General features: G+C 41.8%; 1 protein-coding gene across 2 annotated transcripts in view; it reads right to left on the bottom strand.

The window, feature by feature from the left end:
- Ern1 (endoplasmic reticulum to nucleus signaling 1) overlaps positions 1 to 21,397 on the bottom strand; it is a 91,725-nt gene that overhangs the window by 30,515 nt on the left and 39,813 nt on the right. The window contains exons 3-6 of one of the 2 annotated variants that reach the window (XM_034505933.2): positions 11,403 to 11,436; positions 9,654 to 9,726; positions 2,814 to 2,886; positions 627 to 749 (exon numbers count right to left, since the gene is read on the bottom strand). In XM_034505933.2, the coding sequence (XP_034361824.1) occupies positions 627 to 749; positions 2,814 to 2,886; positions 9,654 to 9,726; positions 11,403 to 11,436 (303 nt within the window). The remainder of the gene's footprint in view (positions 1 to 626; positions 750 to 2,813; positions 2,887 to 9,653; positions 9,727 to 11,402; positions 11,437 to 21,397) is intronic. The other variant, XM_076935599.1, reaches the window with a different exon arrangement.

The following is a 21,397-nucleotide window of genomic DNA, read 5'->3' as shown; positions in this document are numbered from 1 at the left end:
CCAGAGCATGTCCAAATTCCCTCCAATGCCCCAATTCTACCAGAGACCCCGTGTGAAGCTAGGACTCACTCTAAGGTTTGACTTGATGGAAAAGGAACAAATCTTAAGTGATCCTAACAGCTGGGAATGAGGATAGTTGGATGTTATAGCAGAGGATGGCTGCTGTAACAGCAGGTCAGCTGGTACATGTGTCCCCAGAACAGGAGAGTTAAAATGGAGTGTTCCTAAACAAGGTGGGAGCTTGCAGCCAGAGACAGCTTTACAGTGGAAAGGACTTCTAAGCAGAGTTGTGAAAGGAGAAAGGACATTTACCTGCCAGACGGGCAAAACCAGGCATAGCTGGTTGGGAGACTGCTCCACTGCAGTCCTCAAAAACAGCACTGCTGTTCAGAGGGCTGTAGGTAGTGTACCTACTTGAAAACATTTCAAGAAGGGCAGTGCAGCAGCCAGGTCAGAGTCGTCTGGACGCACTCCCTGGGGTCTGAGGGTCTGAGAACTCTGACTGCTTAGAAAGGGCCACTCTGGCCACATTTGGAGAACAAATCTAGTAACAGAGGCCAGTGGAGGTGCACTGTACCATTCACTCTAGAAACAGGAAGGCTGTACAGCAAAGGCTTATTCCTTACCTGTGCGTCCAAGATATAGAAGGGAAGTTGACGGGCAGAGACTATCGGCAAAGGCTGATGACAAAGTCTGCTGCTTCTCGCCAGTCAGGAGGTCAATAACATACCAAATGTCTTGCTTTTTACCTGGAATGTTAGTGGATACACTGTTAACATCCACCACAGATGGAATTAAATGGCATTGCCAAGGTAGCACTTCTAGCCTTTCAAGAGCCTCTGTGCAGGAGACAGGCCTGAAACCCCAAGGATTCTGGTGGAGGTTCTGCAGTCCTCTGAAGTGACAAAGTAAATGGTAATGTCAATGTAACAACTCCATGGGCCACTGACTCTAGTACTAATTTAATAATCTAGAGCTGACAGAAAAAATTCTCTAAACCTTATAGTATGAAAAATGTTCTCTTAACTTTCAAGTTGGATTTTATTGCTTTGAGTAACTATCTTATAGATGAAAACTCTTGCCTGTCTTTTCCCACGAATGAGGATCTATATAAATACAAGCACACCTAGGGGCTCACCTCCTGGCAACTATGATTCATATTTTTCAACATCCCTACCAATTAGCCCACATGTGAAGCAGCTCATAACTATAATTAGCTAGTACCTGTGACTGGTCAGCAGAGTTGCTGGAACCGGAAGCTAATGAGGCTAAAGTTATGTCAGTCTTCATCTCTAGCCAGTATACTATTCCCAGGTCACAGGCTGTGCCACTTGCCTTGGTCAGCTGATTAAATATGAACAGCAGACAGCACAGCCACATAAATGATTTTAGAAAAACATACAGCATATGAGCCTATGGCACAGACACGGGCACCTTGGTTTGAAGGCCAACAACCACTACAATGTGTACACTTCTGTTCTCGAAGCCACACCTGTGGTCATCTGTGCAGTCCTACTTTAATAGTTATTTCCTACATCCAAATTCCATGGTAGCAGAATGCAGAGAAGCCAGAGAAGGTCACACCAGAATTTGATAAAGCTATACTTAGCTGTAACAGATGTAACACACCAGAGTCCACACATGTACAACTTGTTTGTGGATCTTAACTGTTCTCAAAAATAAAGTCTTCATAGGTCTGAAGATAGAGAGTAAATTAAATCCAAGTAACTATGACCTTAACTACCTTCCTCTATGTGACATGCATCTGGTTACTTCAAGGACCAATGCAGTCTGTATAATCTACCTATACTTCCAATGGATGAACTGAATAACTAAACACTCTTAAATATACTCAGTGAAATCACTTAAAGCATGACACAAAGATGGTGGAAACACAATATCCTTTGACCACAGATGATGAATTGTTGGCAAAAGCTGGAAACTGGTATGGAACTAGTCAAAAGAAAGTCATATGGGCCCAGGGCATGGCCCAGAGGAGGGAAGGTTTGATAGTCATTTCCTCTAACTTCTCAGGCTGGGAGTTCCTCATTCTGAAAGGCTCATGCAAGAAGTAGGAGCACTGGTGTCCCTAGAAAAAACTTAAAAACCAGCCTGCATTTGGCCTTGGAAATGTACGAGAAATCATGAAGCATGAACTAGGCAATATGCACTTTCAGTTCCTCAAAAGGAAAGCTGCTATATAAACACCGGCTATTAATGCTACTAGAATGTCAAGATAAATACAGCTCTTTGTCTACAAATGTATTTTATTGACATTTTGGCAGCTTGTTGTAGGTCCTACCTGCTGAAGAAAAGCAGGCTAGCTGATGCTTTGAAAGCTGTGACCCCACAGGTATAAAGGCAGCTTATATATGCAAGCTGATAAGTGCTGCTCTACCAAATATTCTGGTAGCAGGAAATACTAAGAAAGGCCTATAATTTAATAGGCAGGGCCTGGCTTCCCTTTCTTGGCTCGGACGATTGTATTTGCTTTAAATTTTATCCATTTGCAGCTAGGTATGTTGCAATCATGAAATAACAGCAAAGGCCAACCCAGTGGCTAAAAGCTTGGTAAATGAGTAACCATATTAATAGTGTCAATTTTTCCTTAGAGGGGAGAGCTCTTTCTTAATTGGCCCAATGATGCTGGCATGAACAACCAAAGCACAACTGAGGCAAAAAAGACTTTTCTCAGAAAGACTTTAAAGAGGGTGACAACAGCCTGCTCTCTCAACCAGAACTCTCCCAGAATCCAGGATTCACTTTAAAAAAATAAACACCAAGTTTTTGGTGTTGGAAACAAGAACTCTTACCCATGTAGAGGATTCCGTCTGAACTTCGGCATGGGGAAGCCTGAACCAATTCTGGGATGGTAAAGGGGAGTTTCTTTTAAAAAAAAAAAAAGAAAGAAAAGAAAAGAAAGAGAGAGAGAGAGAAAAGAGAAGAGAAGAAGAGAGAAGAAAGACAGGAAAGAAATAAGTTAACTAAGTCTTGTGAAATTAATTTTATCAAACATGCTGTTTCTGTTACCCAGTTCTTTTAAAAACAGAGAAGCACACTGCAAATGGAAGTTTCTAGTTGAAACATAAGAAGGAGGTCCTGGGCTTCCACATTGACTTCCAACAGCCTCTGGGTTCCTCCATCTCTGAACTCTGTACACAAACTCATTTATTTGACACAGGATATACAGGTCCTTCAGGTCTCCTGTCCAGTATTCCCTGAGGGTGCCATAAACCTTTTCTGAGAAGATTACACAAATATGGAGAGTTACAGTCTTGGCTTTTTTGTTTTGTTTTGTTGTTTTTAAAACTGAGACCGGATTTCTCTGTGTAATAACCTTGACTTTCCTGGAACTTGCTCTGTAGACCAGGTTGGCCTCAAACCCACAGAGATCCATTTGCCTCTGCCTCCCAAGTGCTAGGATTTAAGGCATACACCACCATGCCTGGGGCCAGTCTTGGATATTTTTGTTTTGTTTTGTTTTTCGAGACAGGGTTTCTCTGTGTAGCTCTGGCTGTCCTGGAACTCACTCTGTAGACCAGGCTGGCCTCGAACTCAGAAATCCGCCTGCCTCTGCCTCCCAAGTGCTGGGATTAAAGGCATGTGCCACCACTGCCCAGCCAGTCTTGGATATTTTAAGGGAGAAAAGAAATCTGTCTTCAAAATCTGACCAAAGACAGCCAAGCTAGGCAGAGTGACAATGCCTTTACCATGGCATTGATGCTGAAAAGAAGCAACTTAGAAGTAAGTTCAAGCTGCAAGCAAAGGAGAAGCCATGGTTGCATGGACAACACAAACGTCTGGATTTTGGTGTTTTCTTCAATAAGTAATTCTCATCAAAAACACAGCCCAGCCTGGTCTACAGAGTGAGTTCCAGGACAGCCAAGGCTATACAGAGAAACCCTGTCTCGAAAAACCAAAAAAATAAAATAAAATAAAATAAAATAAACACAGCCTTTGGGTTATAAAAAGGAAGTTATGGTAGGTGCCGGGAAAAGAAACTAAAAACTCCTAACGTTTCAACACATTTCATCATACACTGCTTCTTCTGAGCTCACAGCTGACCTTTGGTGTTCTTCTGGCTACCACTTGTTTTGGTGAACTTTATTTTTGGAATGGGCCCTGAAACTATGCAGATACCTGCTGTAAGCTTCTACTACACTGTCACCTTTTCTCCAAGCAAGAAAAGATTTCTTGATAGTGTTAATAAACAGAACCATAGGTAGTAATTAACTATCTGCATTTTCCCATCATTCCAACGTTCAAACTAAACCTCAGAAAAAGGAAAATGCCAGCAAAAGGTAGCAATGCCTAGAGCTTGCAGATGTTTCTGGAATCAGAAATTCCTTGTCTGTCCAGCGCTCTGGAGTCCTATGCTCCAAGACAGGCATTACCACAGCTCTGAGAACATCCCTGGGAAATCATACATCTTCAAGTCCAAACACCAATCCGGGAAGCTTTGGTCTTGGTACATTCCTTGACTTGTCTTTTCTATACCTCTAAAGTGGGGGCAACACCCATGGACTAACAAGAAGTTCAAATGAGATGACTTACACCAATCACTGCACTATTTCTAGCAAGCAAAATGCTTAAAACACAGATGTGTTTCATGTGATGTGGAGAGAAACCAACACAAAGGCATGTGAAGGGTGAAGTGTATGCAGCTCCACCCCCAGCCTTGTCTTTGTCCGCATCAGCCCCAGGTGCTCGAAACTTAATTTTAAAATACCCATTCGGGAGCCCACAATACACTTAAGAGTCTAGACCAGGGTTTCCATCCTTGGCTGCACCTCAGAACCCACATGAAGGCTTTTCAAACTTTCGGGTGAAGCATAACATACAAGCAACATGGGATTAATAAGCATAGCTCAGTATTTTGCAGCAAGTAAACATATCTGTCACTAACATCCTTATCAGACAGAGAGAGAGAAAGCATTTCAAGCTCTTTGGAAAGCCCCTTCTTACCCTTTTGTTGCTCTTAACTCTCTGGGGTAACTATTATCTTAATTCTAAAACCAACAGAATCTAATTTTTTTCAGGTTTTGAGATTTATAAAACAAACCCTTGAGTATGTGGCCTGTTCTGTCATGTTTTGTTTGTTTGTTTGTTGAGACAGGGTTTCTCTGTGTGGACCAGGCTGACCTCAAACTTACAGAGGTTTGCCTGTCTCTCCCTACCAAGTGCTGGGATTAAAGGCGGTGCCCACCATAGCCAAACTATCATGTTTTACTTGGTGTAGTATTTGTGGGAGAGATCCATGTTGTATGCACTTGTGGACAATTGTACGGCTGAGCATGCGACTGAACAACTAGCTCATAATTTATTTCTCCATTCTATTACTGATATATTTAGCTACATTCTGCATTTTGCATAGAATAAGCAGTATGGTTGAATAAATGTCTGTCCTGGTTTTTTTGTCAACTTGAAACAGGCTGAAGTCATCTTAGAAGAAAGCCTCAACTGAGAAAATGCCCCCATCTGATTGGCCTGTAGGCAGGCCTGTGGGCATTTTCTCAATTGATAGGGACCCCTCCCCACCCACACCCATCATGAGTGGTCCCATACCTCAGTAGGGACCTACTAGAGCTCTGGAGTCCTATGCTCCAAGACAGGCACTACCACAGCTCTGAGAACATCCTTGGGAAATCACACCTCTTCAAGTCCAAACACCAATCCTGGAAGCTTTTGGTAGAGAAAAGCAAACTCAGCAAGCTAGGAGGTGCAATCCAGTAAGCTGTATTCCTGCCTGATCGATGCTTCAGTCCCTACACCTGGAGTTCCTGCCTTGACTCTCTTCAGAGTGTGACCTGATAGCTGATGAAACAGAATAAACCCTGTCCTCCCCAGTTGTTTTTGGTGCTGGTCTATACAGCACTAGAAACCTGCTAAGACAATGTCTTTGGGGAGAACATATCCATGTATTTCTCTTGGGCACATGCCAGGGACAGTGAGACTTGGTTGTAGGTTGAAGTGAAAACTTGTAGTTTCTCTGGAAAGTCAGTTATGTCAAGTGATGGTTTGCTGGGGTACACAGGTGAAATGATATTTGGATATAGCCAACATATAAAAGGACCTGTGATGACAGAGTATAAATACAACCCCACAGACAGTGGGAAACAAGCACTGAGTGTGCTTGCTGTGGTTTGCTCCTCCTCACTATTCTTCGATACTGAGACACATGTATTGGCTCACCTTACATAGAGTTGTTGATCTCCATTTGTGATAGAGCTGCACTGAGAGAAACTTGCTCAAGAACTGTGTGAGGTTTGCCTCAGGCTGGCTGGCGAGCCTTGAGGTTTCTTCAGGATTGAACTACAGCTGCTGGTTTATGTGTGGTGTCTGCCTGCCTAGAGGACTGGTCTGCAGCTGCTGACTTGTATTTGGTGTTTGCTATGGGACTGAACTGTTGCCAAAGAAGATCAAGCTCACCCCCAAAGACTGTTGCTGAACAGGTCCACTTCTCCCATATCCTAGTAACTTTTCTCTTCCACTACCTCTGCTGGGAGGGTGAACGCTTATTAAAAGTAAGCTTCAAAAAATGTATGCTTATAGTAGGTTCCATCACACATGCTGCTGCTGAGCCAGTTGTACTGCCTGCATCTCCCAGTGGACAGAGTTCTGGTTATTGGCATCTCCACTGGCCTTATGACTTCAATTTGTATTCCCTTAATGACAGCTCTTCATGCATTTATTCAACATTAGAATACACTCCTCTACCTTCTATTGGCTCATCTGTCTTTTTGTTGTTGTTGTTTGGTGTTTTGAGACAGGGTCTCACTCTGTAGCCCTGGCTGGTCTTCAACCCCACTATATGGATCCACCAAGTTGGCCTCAAACTCACAGAGATCTGACTGCTTCTGCCTCTACTTGCGATGAAAGGTGTGCATCACCATGCCCAACCATCTGTCTTTCCCTAACGACACACAGGACGTCTTTTGGTTGGTTGGTTGAGACAAAGTCTCATGTACTGCAGTTTGTTCTCAAACTTCCTATGTATCAAGGATGACTTTCCAGTTTATGACCCTCGGTCTCCACCTCTTAGGTGCTGGGATTAGGACATGAGTCCCCACACTGATTTTCTGTAGTTGTGGGGGACTGAACTCAGCCCCCATAGGATTTGTTTTTGTTTTTTTTTTTTTTCTTCAGTTTTTTGAGACAGGGTTTTTCTGTGTAGCCTTGGCTATCCTGGTACTCAGTCTGTAGACCAGGCTGGCCCCGAACTCAGAAATCCACTGGCCTCTGCCTCCCGAGTGCTGGGATTAAAGGCGTGCGCCACCATTGCCCGGCTTGTTTTTGTTTCTTAAATGTAGACATTTGGATTTTGTTTCTGTTCCAAATAGTATAGACTACCAATACTTTGTGGCCTCCTCTCTTCAGGAAGAAAAGCTCTTAGTCCTTTACTTAAATTTATGGTTGGTGTATTTAAAAGTATCCTATTTAAAAAATCATTATGTGGGCTGGTAAGATGGCTCAGCGGTTAAGAGCACTGACTGCTCTTCTGGAGGTCATGAGTTCAAATCCTAGCAACCACATGGTGGCTCACAACCATCCATGATGAGATCTGATGCCCTCTTAAGGGGTGTCTGAAGACAGCTACAGTGTATTTACATATAATGAATAAATAAATAAAACCTTTGGGTCGAAGCGAGAAGAAAGTAGGGGGAAAATCATTATGGGCTGGTGAAATGGCACATCTCACATACTCACTGTGGCATGAATGTGTGTATACATATACAAATAAATAAATGTAATAAAAATGTAAAAAAAATTTAAATGCTGACATATTCTAAGACCATGAAGCTGTTCTATTACTTACTCTTAAAGCTTTATTATCTTGCATCTCACATTTATTAACAGATACATGATTTGTATGAAACGGATTTTTACTCAGATGGATGTACACTCAAGATATCTTATTTCTACATGGATACCTCACTGATCTCTTTGTATCTTCACCCCCTTGTGCTGGGGAGCAAACCCAGAGCTCTGTATATACAAGACAAGTGTTTTCTTACTGAGCCATATTCCCATCCCAAGATGTACACTATTTATTAAAAAGGTAACCCCTGCTCAAGTGTCATCTTTGTCACAAGTCAGGTGGTCATCTATGTGGGTTAATTTATAAATTTTCTTTTCTGGAGAACTTAAAAGAAAAAGACTGATGACTTAGTTCAATAGTGGGACTGAGACCTAGGTTCAGTTGTCTTGTAGGTATGGACAAGGTTTCATAGCTCTAGTCTTACTATATAGTCTGAGCTGACCTGGAACTTTCCAGGTAGAGTTGGCTAGCCTCAAACCCACGGAGAGCTGCCTTTGCCTCCCGAGTGCTGGCATTAAAGACATGCGCCACCAACTCTGGCTAGGCTTAGCATATCTTTTAAAACTTTTTAAAAAATATTGTATTTATTTTTATATATACAAGTATTTGCCATATTATGTTTGTATATCACAAGCATGCACAGCCCGGGGTAGGCAAAAGAAGGCATTAGATGCCCTGGAACTGGGGTTACAAATGGTTGAGCTGCTGTTGTGCTTCTGGGAATTGAACCAAGTCCCCTGAAAGAGCAAGATCAACCAGTGCTCTGAGCCATCTCTTGAGCCAGATAGGCTCAGTAATTTTTTTTTTTTTAGCATGCCTCAGGTTATTATAATGTGTAACAAAAATTGACAATTACTGGTCTAGAATCCCAAGTGGAGATGGTGGTAGACTATCACGTGTTTTCCCTAAACAAGAAGCATATTTCTCTGATATGAGCGGGGTGGAGACATTATTTTTTTTAACTTTTGATGACATTTATTTATCTGTGTGTACTGTGAGAGAGATTGAATGCATGTCACAGTGCACATGTGGAGGCCAGAGAACAACTTAGAGGAGTCAGTTCTCTCCTTCTGCCACATGGGTCCTGGGGATCCAACCTGGACTAGCAGCATTGGCAGGAAGTGTTTTTAACTAGAATCAGTTAACCCAGTAAACAGTATTTCATACTACATTTCTTGCTCTCAAGTTGAAGGTCTCTAGTTAGAGTAAGCATGTCACTATAGTGAGCCCTCTATACCTCCAGTGTATTATCTGGGACAGCAGCATCTGCTGGTATGAGTTTGGGATTCTGAACTATGGCTCTACAATCAAAAGCTCATTTAGGGGCTAGAGAGATAGCTCCTCAGCAGGTAAACGTGCTTACCATGAGGCCCTGAGTTCAAACACCCAAAGTGCACCTAACTGCCAAACACATAGTTGAGTGTCTACAATCCCAACAGTTTTACAGAGAGATGGGAGGCAGAGGGAGGAGAATTACTGGAAGTCTGTAGATCAGCTATCCTGGCATACAGAGTGGAAAAACAATAGCCACTATCTCAACTAAGGTAGAAGATAAGAGCTAATACCTAAGGCTGTCTTCTGACTCTGTATGTGTACTGTGACACACACACATGCATTCACAAACATGAATATGCAAACACATACTAAACACACAGAATTTTTTTAAAAAACAAAAGCTAATTTAGGAAGCTCTAAAAAGGCAGTGATGCTATACCAGTTCATCTGAATCAGAAATCCCAGCAGTTTATATAAAGCTCCCAGGTGGTCTCATAGAGAAGCAGGTAAGGACTTGGTTAAGAACCTCGGAGTGTACCAAGAAGCTAAATATTCTCACCGTCAGGCCTTCGTTGTTTTTGCCTCCAAGTGTGTACAGACTGCCATCATTGGGATCTGGGAGGAAAGCAGGCCTAGAAATTAAATTAAAAATGTCAATGATAAACTACAGCCCAGGACACAAAACAATAGACCAAAATGATCAAAAATCATGCAGAGCCTTGGCATGGGGGATGAATGAGTGAGTACGTGGATGACCATGCTACCAACTGCTTTTCTTTACATCAGCCACAAGAAACTAAAATACCCCCACGGAGGTACATATTCTACTTAGGTGGAGAAAAATAACCTGAGAAAGAAGAGTCACATACTGTGAATGATGATGAAATAAATGAAAAGGCTTAGCAAATCTATGTTCAACTTCCATGTCCACTGTACCTGGAGATCGACAATCAATATTTAACAGCAACAGTTGCATGCATCTCAGACCAAATCCAAAGTTTTATTAAAGGATTTCATAATGTGCACATGATAGGTTTTGATCAGATCCATTTGCCACACACTCTTCCAACTACTCCTACACCTCTCCTGCCATGTATATGCACCGCACTTATGGCTGCTGGATCTCCTGGAACTGGGGATACAGATGTACACGCTGGGAACTGAAGCCAAGTCCTCTGCAGGAGCAAGCAGTAAGTGCTCTTAACTGCTGAGCCATCTGAGTTCCCCTCTTTTTAGTTTTTAAAAAACAATCCACTGAATCTAATTAGTGTTGCCAGTATCTACTTGTCATTTTCAACACACTTATCTCTTAAATGACAGCAATAAATGCAGACTCTGGAGCCTGACATCAGAAAACATGATAGGGATACAGATCAAAGTCTCTCAGTAGGATCCCACAAGAAAACGAGAGGCTGATCTTGTGTCAGGTGAATGTGCTAAAGATGGAACTCTAACTAGTGCCAATGAGGAATTCCTCTTCTAGTCTCTCCTCAACTCGGGTAGTTTCATCGTTTTAGGCTCTTACAGGTGACAACACTCCCGTGAATATGCACACATGCTAAGAACAGGTTACCTTTGTGGATGGCTCTGTGCTGCCTTCCTCTCTGTGATGTGACACAGTGAACAAAAAGAGATCCAGGGGATGGAGAGATGGGTTCAGAGGTTAAGAGCTGTCTACTCTTCTAGAAGGTCCATGTTCGATTCCCAGAACCCACATGGTGACTCACAACTGTCTGTTAACTCCAATCCCAAGAGATCTGATGCCCTCTCAGGCCTCTATGGGCACCAAGCCACACATGTGATAACAAATATGCATAGAGGCAAAACATCCATACACATAAAGCAAGCAAATAAGTAAAAATTTAAAAATGAATAGGTAAATAAAATTTAAAAACAGAGATCCAGACTTTAGAAGTTTAGTTCAAAAGTCAATTTAAGTTCTATCAAGTTGCTGGGCACAATGGCACACACCTTTAATCACAGTGCTGGGAAGGCAGAAAAAGGCAGATCTCTGTGATTTTGAGGCCAGCCTGGTCTACATAGTGAGCTTCAGGACAGCCAGGTCTATATAGTGAGATCTTGTCTCAAGAAAAACAAAAACCAAAACAAGTCGTTCCATTCCAATCAAACCTTTTTAATATGACTGTCCTCTCCCTTACCCAAGAAACACAGGCTTCTATCAGAACACCTAGAAATTTTTTATGTCTTAAAAATTCTTGTTACATTTAAACTTGTGCATATATTTGTGCCCCACAACTAAATAAGATGGTAAGTCAAAAGGAAATACTAAGAAGAAAAGGAAACTTACTCTTCCACGTGTGTTGGGACCTGCAGGACTGGGTCTGTGCAAAAGAACAAGAAGCATCATCAGAAGGGCTCTGAAATGTCAGGGCCCTGGAGGTTTCCCAGGACCAATTTATAATGTACAACAGCTAAGGCTGACCTGCACTACAGAAGTCATGTGAGAGCACTTCAGGAAACACACAGAGGCTTAAAGGTATGTGCTTACAATTCTTACTAAGTATACATAGTACACCTAAGGCACATAGTGGGCTAGAGAGACGGCTGGGGTGGTTCAAAGCATTTGTTGCTCCTGCAGAGGACCCAGGTTGGATTTCTAGCACCCACGAGGCAGCTCACAGCCATCCATAACTCCAATTCCAGGTGATCCGATGCCCTCTCCTGCCCTCTGAGGCACCAAGCATATACAATGCACACACATACACAGGTAAAACATTCATGCATAAAATAAATAAATCTAACAAAAAAATTTAAATATTTACTTTTATTTTATACATGAGTGTTTTGCCCACATGTATGCCTCTGTACCATGTTCATTAAAAGCCTGGCAGTGAAGTTACAGATGGTTGTGAATTGCCATATGTATGCTGGATATTAAAGCCAGATCCTCTAGAAGAGCAGCCAGTGTTCTTAACCCTGAGCCATCTCTCCAGTCCCCACCACAGGAATTTCTAAAATCTGGATCATTAGTTTATTGTTGGGATACCTAGAGTAGGAGTAGATATTCCCATTAGGAAATGCCACACTCCGTAACTGGTGCTAACTGGATAGTAAATGCCCTTGCAGCAGCTTATGGAATCCTACTGGCTTCAAGTATGGATTCCTTTTGATCCACTAATTGTATTTCTGTGAAATCTAGCTTAAAACAGTATAAAATACAAGAAAAGCTATTTGTACAGAGATGTTTACAATGGCATTATAAATGAAGTAAGTATTCTTTGATATGGTTAAATTATCTGTTTGGCAGAAAATTAAGGCCTCTTAAAAAGTCTAATAAAATGATTGGTTTTGTTTTGTTTTCCATTTTGTTTTGGGACAAGATCTGATTAGCTCTGGCTGACCTCACAGAAATGGCTGCCTCTGCCTCCCGAGTGCTGAGATTAAAGTTGTACACCACCAGGCCCAGTGCTAATAAGCCTAAATTTTTCTGCTTCTCTAGTCATGTGGTCAGGTAAAAAAGCACATTTACATAGGTTATAATGTAACAGTACAGAAAACAGTTTCAGCACAACAGAAACACTAGATGAAAAGATCAAAGAACTATTTCTATATTTCACTTTTTCTATTTTTCTCAAATTTTCTACAAGATTAGATTTTACTTTTTTAATTAGAAAATGTGGTTTTTTTTTCTTCTCTGTTTACAACAGTAATTCCATGTTTATAGCAGTAAAATCTGGCCGAATTCCTCTTCCAAGATTTTCCTGGGCATAACTAAAGACGAGGCTGCTGATTGGCTGAGATGGACAGTGTGGCGAGAGGACCTGAGTAGCAGTAGCTGGCTGTCACATCTGAAGACCTCAAGGAAGAGACTGCATAGTGAGGCAGCATTGCCAACAAATGCCCACAGCAATAACCAAGCCATACACTCCAGAGAGAGGGAAACATTCTAACAAGATTGTGTATGCAGAGTTCTAGACTCAGGAGACTCATGGTGACAGACAGCTGTCTGATCTTGTCACTTGGGACTCTCCTGTGAAGTAGTCTTTCAAGCCTTATCATATACTGATTGTGTTTACAATGGAGACACACACCAGATGTGGTTTACAGGCAGCAAACAAACAAATTCACTAAACCAAAGGACCCGTAGGAAACAGGGTGAACTTTCAATCAGTAAGCACATGTTTATCTTTCCCATTAATCACCTCTCAGTTCACTCTCACAAACAGACTGATGCAAGAGACAGGAAATAAAAGCACACGACACTCACTCAACTGAAATAAAGCAGGCAAGGTACAATTAGAGCCCAGAATCTCTACCTCAGCCCCAAAGCCAGGCAAGCCATACAAGCCAGCAAAAGTAAGAACGTCAGACTCTGAACAAAGCACAGCACAGTAAAAAGCCATCTTTTTTGCTTGCTTCAGCTGCTTAATGGTGCCACAGGTAAAACAGAGGGAGGAGGTACTGCTAAAATGTAGCAATTACAACAATAAGACATGGACGTTAAAGTGTGTGAATTCCTGCTCATAACTTGGTCTTTGCTCAACAATGTTTGCTTAGTCTCATGGACTTCAGAGGCAGATTTCCCTAGCTTTTTATGGCTTATCTTCTGGCCCTTTGATTTTCTGAGGCCTCGGGTCTTAAGATATACCCTGCATCATAAGACACAGAATATCAGTGGAAAACAGAAGGTCCCCTCTGCCAAAAACACCAGTGTTGAAGGAACATTCTTGCTTTCTAGTCTTAGGGAAAAATAAACTCTAGGGGTGTGGCCATGTGGTTTCCTTTACACTTGTTACATACTCAGTATAATAGGGTACCTGGACATGTTTCTTCTACAGTGTGGACCAGGTTAAAAACTCATTTAAATAAGACACCTCTGACAGAGGCAGGCAAAGTGCTACTCAGCTTCTGAGGTGTCACAATGGCCTGTTCTATTCTTAAAGAATAATTGGTAGCCAGGCATGGTAATATATGTGTGTAATTCTAGCACTTGGAAGCATGGGGCAGGAGGATTCAAAGTTCAAGACCAGCCTGGGCTAGTGAGACCTTGTCTGGTGCAAGGAGAATCCAAGATTTGCTTGAAAATAATACAGAAAAGAGTTATGTTCGGGGCAGGTTAGTAAATAGTGGCTGACTGCTAGTAACTTGTTAGAAACAGAATCAGAGGGGCTGGTTCAGTGGTTAAGAGCACTGCTCTTCTGGAGGTCCTGAGTTCAAATCCCAGCAACCACATGGTGGCTCACAATCATCTGTGATGAAATCTGATGCCCTCTTCTGGGGTGCCTGAAGACAGCTACAGTGTACTTACATATAATAAATAAACAAACAAACAAACAAACAAACAAACCTACCTACCTAAAAAGAAAAGAAACAGAATCAGAAACATGGAGCCTTTTCACTATTTTCTGTATATATGCTTGGAATTTTCTACATTAATAAAGGTTAAAGGTAAACATTTTTGTGACCCCCAGCAAAAAACAAAAACAAGCATCACTTGAAAACGTGGTGAAAGGTCAGCAGGGAAAGTAGTCTTTGATTTACTAATGAGAACTACATTAGGCAAGACTCTTGCTTCCGAGTTTCAGCTGGTGAAAAGAAACCGTGGGCAACTATAAGGCTGTAAGCAAATACTCCTGCAAAATAGGCCAGTCTATCCATATGGAACCAGATAAGGGTAAATGCCAACCTCACTGAGCTGTTTTACTTACAGAAATAATAATAAAATTTTAAAAAGAGGGTAAAATGGGTGTAACTCAAGGAAAAGGGGAGGTTGTGGGTAGAGCTATGGGAAAATACCACTGAAAAATACCAATGCTGGATTTCTCTCAAGATCACCTTGGGAAGAAACCAACCTGCTCACTGTTGCCTGGGAAGGAACTGCCACTGGATTAAACTCCACCTGCTGATGTCTAGCATCCTGGCCAGGTCAGGTGACACTGCTACCTACCATACTGTGCTAATCTAATCCTTGTTAACTGGAGAAAAAACTAGGAAACCAGATGCCCATCCTTTCTTGTCTGAGCTCATCAAGGCAGAAATGTAAAAATGCTCCTATCTCCAACAGAAGTGAGTACTGCCTTGCTCCATCTGGAGGGGCATCTATAACGAGCCCTAACCACAAGGTGGGGGACGGCCTAGGTCCCTATTTTCTCAGAATCAACTGGACATTTCCACTAGGTGCTACCAGCACCTCAGCATCCACCCTCCAAATTAGTCTATCTTTCACCCATGACTGGCTTCTTGAGTACACTATATTTGCTTTCTGTTTATTTTAAAAATAGTTTTTTCCATATAATATATTCTTGTCATAGTTTTCTCCTCACTCATCTCCTCCCCACTTTCCCACCCATCCAACTCCAGCCCCACCCTCCTTTTTAAATTGGGAAGGAAGGATTACAGGAGCCAGAGGCGTAAAGGACACCACAAGAAACCCCACAGAGCCAACTACGCTGTGCTCAGAGGGGCTCACAGGGACCGAGCTAGGCCCTCTGGCCATGTTATAGTTGTGAGCTTGGTCTTCTTGAAGGACTTGTAACAGTGGGAGCAGGGGCTAGCTGTCTCTACTTCTGTTGCCCACTTTTGGGATCCTTTCCTCCTACTAGGGAGGTTAGCCGTAATAGGAGAAGAGGTGCTGTGTCTTATTAAACTTGGTGTGCCATGGGAGGCCTGCCTTTTGCTGAAGAGAAAACAAGGAGTGAATGTTTCGAGGGGAAGGCTGGAAGGAGAGGAGAGAGGGGAAACTGTGGTAGGGATGTAAAAGAAAGAAGGAAAGAGAAGAAGAAAGGAAGGAAGGAAAAACAAACAAACAAGCCTAAGAAGCAATACACACACAGAGACAGACACACAAATGATATCTCCAGTGTCAGGACTGAGTTCACTGCATTATTAACAAAATCCAACTTCTTTTTTTTTTTTTTTTTTTTTTTTTTTTGGTTTTTCGAGACAGGGTTTCTCTGTGTAGCCCTGGCTGTCCTGGAACTCACTCTGTAGACCAGGCTGGCCTTGAACTCAGAAATCCACCTGCCTCTGCCTCCCAAGTGCTGGGATTAAAGGGGTGTGCCACCACTGCCTGGCCAAAATCCAACTTCTTAAACCCACAGGGGGCTTTGTAACTGAATGTGGGGGTCAGGAAGACTTTGACAACAGTAAAAGTTTTGTGAACACCAAGGTGTCCTTGGCAGCCCTCACCCATGCACAACCTCACTGCAGCCTTGGTCCTGAACCACACATATACTTGCACCTTGAATGCCACCATGCCACACAGTTAATAATGCCTGAAACACTGGCTCGAATCAGAGCCTGTATGTTATGGATGACATTATTTTCACTGTACATTCAAAGTTGTCTGTTCTCATGGAAAAATAACGGTTTAAAGTCAATTATGGTGGTGCATACCAAATACTCAAATTTGGGAGGTGGTACAGTGGAGAGATATCAGGAGTTCAAAGGTCATCTCCAGCTGCACAGTAAGTAAATTTTAAGGCAGCCTGGGTTATTTGAGAGTATCACAAACAAACAAATTAATAACAACAAAACCCACTACCAATAACAAAAGAAACATGCTCTAATTACAGATTATATAATTTAATTAATTCAGAAACAAAAGCCATTAATATTTTCCAACTTTCTTTACATGCTGTGAATGTATCAAAATACTATTATCTTTAGATTGTATTGAATTAAATTGTTTGACTTAAAATTGAGCTGGGCAGTGGTGGCACATGCCTTTAATCCCAGCACTTGGGAGGCAGAGGCAGGTGGATTTCTGAGTTCAAGGCCAGCCTGGTCTACAGAGTGAGTTCCAGGACAGCCAGGGCTACACAGAGAAACCCTGTCTCAAAAAACCAAAAGAAAGAAAGAAAGAAAGAAACAAAGAGAGAGAGAAAGAGAGAGAGAGAGAGAGAGAGAGAGAGAGAGAGAGAGAGAGAAAGAAAGAAAGAAAGAGTTAATGTTTGAGCCAGGTTTGGTGGTACATGCCTTTAGCCTTTAATCCCAGAACTTAGGCAACAGAGACAGGCATGAATCCCTTGAGTTTGAGGCCAACATTGTCTACATAGCAAGTTCCAGGCCAACCATGGCTCAAAATGGGACCTTATCTCAAAGTAAATAATCAAATAAATATTAAAAACTACTGTTTGAGTCACTGACATTAGTTTCATTAAAAAAAATCATTAATTTAACTTTGCCCTGTTAGGCAAAGATTTCCATTTCTGAAATGATACTAAATATACTTCTGTCATTTTGTACTATAGATTTATATGAAGTGGGTTCTCAACAATGACAGTTATAAAATCAAAATATTGATCAATTGAAAAATGTTGAAGATGCCCCACAGCCTGCAGTGTCAAATATTCAGCCAAGGCTTTTTTTTCCTTCTCTAGAAAGCTATCTTTAGTTTTCATTTTTTTTTTTTTTGTATTTTTATAGTGTATCTTCATTGTACATGGTACAGTACAACAAAAGGATATTTCCATGCTGTAAGTATATATATACATTGAGAGCATGCCCCCACACACATCCTCATGCTATAAGTATATATACACATTGAGAGCATGCCCCCCCACACATCCTCTATCTTCTTCAAAGATTTAATTCTTGGAGCCAGAGAAACACCTCAGTGGTTAAGAGCACTTGCTGTGCAACCACGAGCCTCTGAGTAAGGATGGCAGCACCCACACAGCAGGTGGACGGAATGTCCAGCACATCTGGGACCCTGCGTTATGGGGCTTGCTGGCTGCTTGTCTAACCAAAAAATATAAGCTCCACATTTAAGGAGAGATGTTGCCTCAAAGAAGTAAAGCAGAAAGCAATAAAGGATATCCAAGACCTACCTCCGTTGTCCTCTGTGCGTGAGTGCGTGAGTGAGTGCGTGTGTGTGTGATATTATATGTATACATACATATACACACATACATATACATCAACATATACCACACTCATACACAAATAGGACTTAATTCTTTTATATAAAAAAACAAACTTTGCCCTCTCGTTGGTATGCAAATTTGCTTATGCTTTAAACAAATGTAAAAATTATATATATCAAATAATTGACTTAAAATAAATTTCATTAATATCTGTCAATGTATACCAATTTCATGAAGCATCTTTTTAAAATTTATTTTTATTTTATGTTCACTAGTATTTTGCCTGCATGTATATATGTGTGAGGGTGTCAGAAGCCCTGGAACTGGAATTACAGGAAGGCGTGACCTGTCATGTGGGTGCTGGGTATTGAACCAGGGTCCTCTGGAAGAACTCTTAACTGATGAGCCATCTCTCTAGCCCCTCACAGAGCATCTTTATACGGACTAAAGACAGATTAAATAATTGTAAGACTTTACTTCTGTTTGTGTTTTGGAGAGAGGGTTTCTCTGTGTAGCCTTGGCTGTCCTGGAACTCCTTCTGTAGACCAGTTTAAACCTCAAACTCAAAGATCTGCCTGCCACTGCTTTCTGAGTGCCCACTACCTGGCAAGACTTTATTTCAGTGTGTTGAACAGAGAAGAACGATCCTCCCAAAGACATACAGACTCAGATCACACATCTAGGACTTGAAACCCTTCAGTGGTTTCCTAGCTCATTCCGGCCACTGTTCCCATGTACTCCCTCCCTTTCCCTCCCCACGAGCTCCTCCTCACTCTAGCCCAGCATGCTGCTTCCTAGTACTCCTCAGCACCTCTGCCTCAGAGCCCTTGTATTTCTCTTCCCTCTGCTCAGGTCTTTGACCAGATGTCACACCTCAAAGGTCTTCTGTGACTATCTCTATCCCTCAGGATTTCCTATATCTTCTGCTGAAATCTTCCTTGTGGCACTTGTCCCCTCTTAAATTCTGGGTATTGTATTATTGGGTTGTTTAGTGTCTGATTCTAGATACTATTTTCTGCTGTCTGCCATATTCTCGTTACCTAAGAGAATCACTGACATGTAGCAGATGTTCAGGGCATTTGTTGAAGTAATTAAAAGGCATTAATTTACTTCCTACTTCCTATTCAGTTCACATATCTATCAGCGATCACTTCTAATTACCTAACATATCTTCTCCAAATGTGATCTTTCTAGTGATCCCCTTTCCTCATTGAAGGCTTCTGAACACTGTTGAAAACACTGCAATCAGCTGGGCAGCTATGGTGCACCCAGCATTCATGGGCAGACAGAGGTAAGCAGTTCTCTGAGAGTTCTAGGCTAGCCTGATTTACAATGCTACAATGCGAGTTCCAGAACAGCCAGGGTTACACAGAGAAACCCTGCCTCGAAAAAACAAAAAGAAAACACTGCAATCATCTGGGGCAATACTATGTGCATATATGACCACATACATTCTGCATATGATCTCCTTCCTTTCTTAAATGCATCAAAATTTAAGTACATAGTTTAAATTATCTTGGAAAAATGTATAACCCACATCACTACCTTCACAATCATAGAACATTTCCATTATTCCAAACACTTTTTCTACCCCTTGGAATCAATTTCCCAAACAACCACTGATAAGATTCCTTTGTGTGGAGATTCTTTTGTGTAGGGCTTCTTTTTCATTATACACTGTTTTTGGAATTCATCCCTGTGGCACCACTGACTAAGATTAAAGAGTATTGTTCTGCCTTAAGAATGTATCACTATTTGTTTACCTGTTAATTTGTTGAGGGACATTTGGGTTATTGTGAAATAAAACTACTAACATTTGAGTATGGGTCTCTTTTGAATGATTTTTTTCTTTCCCCTGGGAAACTAGGAGTAGACTGGCTGGTCATATTCTTTACAGTTGACAAGAAATTGCCAAACAGCTCTCCAAAGTATTTCACACCTATCTACAGCACCCAACAGTAACTGATAAGGTTTTTGAAATGCTGATTTCTAGGCTCACCCCCTAAAAAATGACTACCTTGAGAGGCAGGAATTCTCGCTATATATGCAATGTGCTGGCCCTACTAGAAAGCACTGCTCCAAGTTCCTGGTCTGCCTTCTCACCTATGCTTTCTAGGTCCATTCTCCTGTCAGGATCACAGTGCCACATAACCTTTCCTGAGCAAACCTCAGGGCAAAACTCTGAAATCTTTCTTGCCAGGTCTCCACCCGGCACTGACACTGTTGCCATTTGCAGCTGCTCAGGCCCTAGCGCCTGCTCCTCACTCTGACCCAGAGGGACTGCCGTCTCAGTACTACCCAGGCACATAACCGGAAACATTCCTGTCCTCAGTATTACTTTCTCTTACTACTCCCATTCGATTAGATCCCGTGTTTTGTAAATTCTGATTTACTAAGTATCTTCTTTTGGAACTTATTTCCTCCTTTTAATCGGATCACTTTAAAAATGAGAAAGGTGCCAGACAGTGGTGGTGCACACCTTTAATCCTAGCACTTGGGAGGCAAAAGCAGGCTGGTCTCTGAGTTTGAGGACAGCCAGGTCTATAGAGTGAGTTCCAGGACAACCAGGGCTACATCTCTCACTAGTCTACATGCCAACTCCCCAGCTCAGAGTATCTCTGGTTCTTAGACCCACATTCACTGCTATCTAAGAGGGCTGGGCTTGAGAAAAGTAATACACATCTCCTCCTGCCCAAAAGTCCTCCAATGGCTCCTCTCCAGTACTGAATGCCTTCTACAGCTGTGTCTTCCCCATCCTTCAGTCATAGCACCTTCATGTCTCAGCAATTTCCCCAAAGAAATTTCAAACAGTCCTATTTCTTGAGTCTGAGAAACTTAGTATTTAGGATCCAACAATGGAGAAGTCATGGGGGGAAAAAAAACCCACAAAAAGTGAAAATTTTTTCATTCTTAATCATAATTACCTACTATGGAATGTGTGTACCTGTCAAGTACTGAACAATTTTCAAACCTTAGAATAAACTGGATGTGGCCACCCTCATTACCATTTAACATAGATTTTATATGGTACTTGAATTTTGTCATAACAACTGGCAAAAACTTGGCTTCACAAAAATATAATACCATGGAAATGAATGTAGCATAACCATCAGGTCCTTCAAGCATGATGTTTGACATCTGTCAACCGCAGGCCCACTTCTCCGTGACTTCTTGCATGAGTGACTCTTCCATAAACTCTTCGTAGGCTTTGATGTTGATCTTGTGCTCACCTCCATCTAAGTCAGCTCACCTCAGTCTCCATTCAAATAGCTTGTTCTCCAGGAAATAAGAAATATTCTACCTGCTGTGTGCACTTGGTCAAAAGCATGATGGATCTCCTATGTTACTCAAGGGATAAGTACTTTGTTTCATGTAGCTTCCTTGGTATCAGCTACTTAAGGATTGTACTGAACTCCAAATACTGTGGGCCAGGGTATACCCATTTTGTTTGCTTGGAAATATACACAGAGAATAG

Source organism: Arvicanthis niloticus, chromosome 6 (assembly GCF_011762505.2).
Source record: "Arvicanthis niloticus isolate mArvNil1 chromosome 6, mArvNil1.pat.X, whole genome shotgun sequence".
In the NCBI taxonomy this organism is placed as follows: domain Eukaryota; kingdom Metazoa; phylum Chordata; class Mammalia; order Rodentia; family Muridae; genus Arvicanthis; species Arvicanthis niloticus.
Note: the sequence above shows the minus strand (reverse complement) of the source record. Positions and strands in the feature narration are given on the sequence as shown.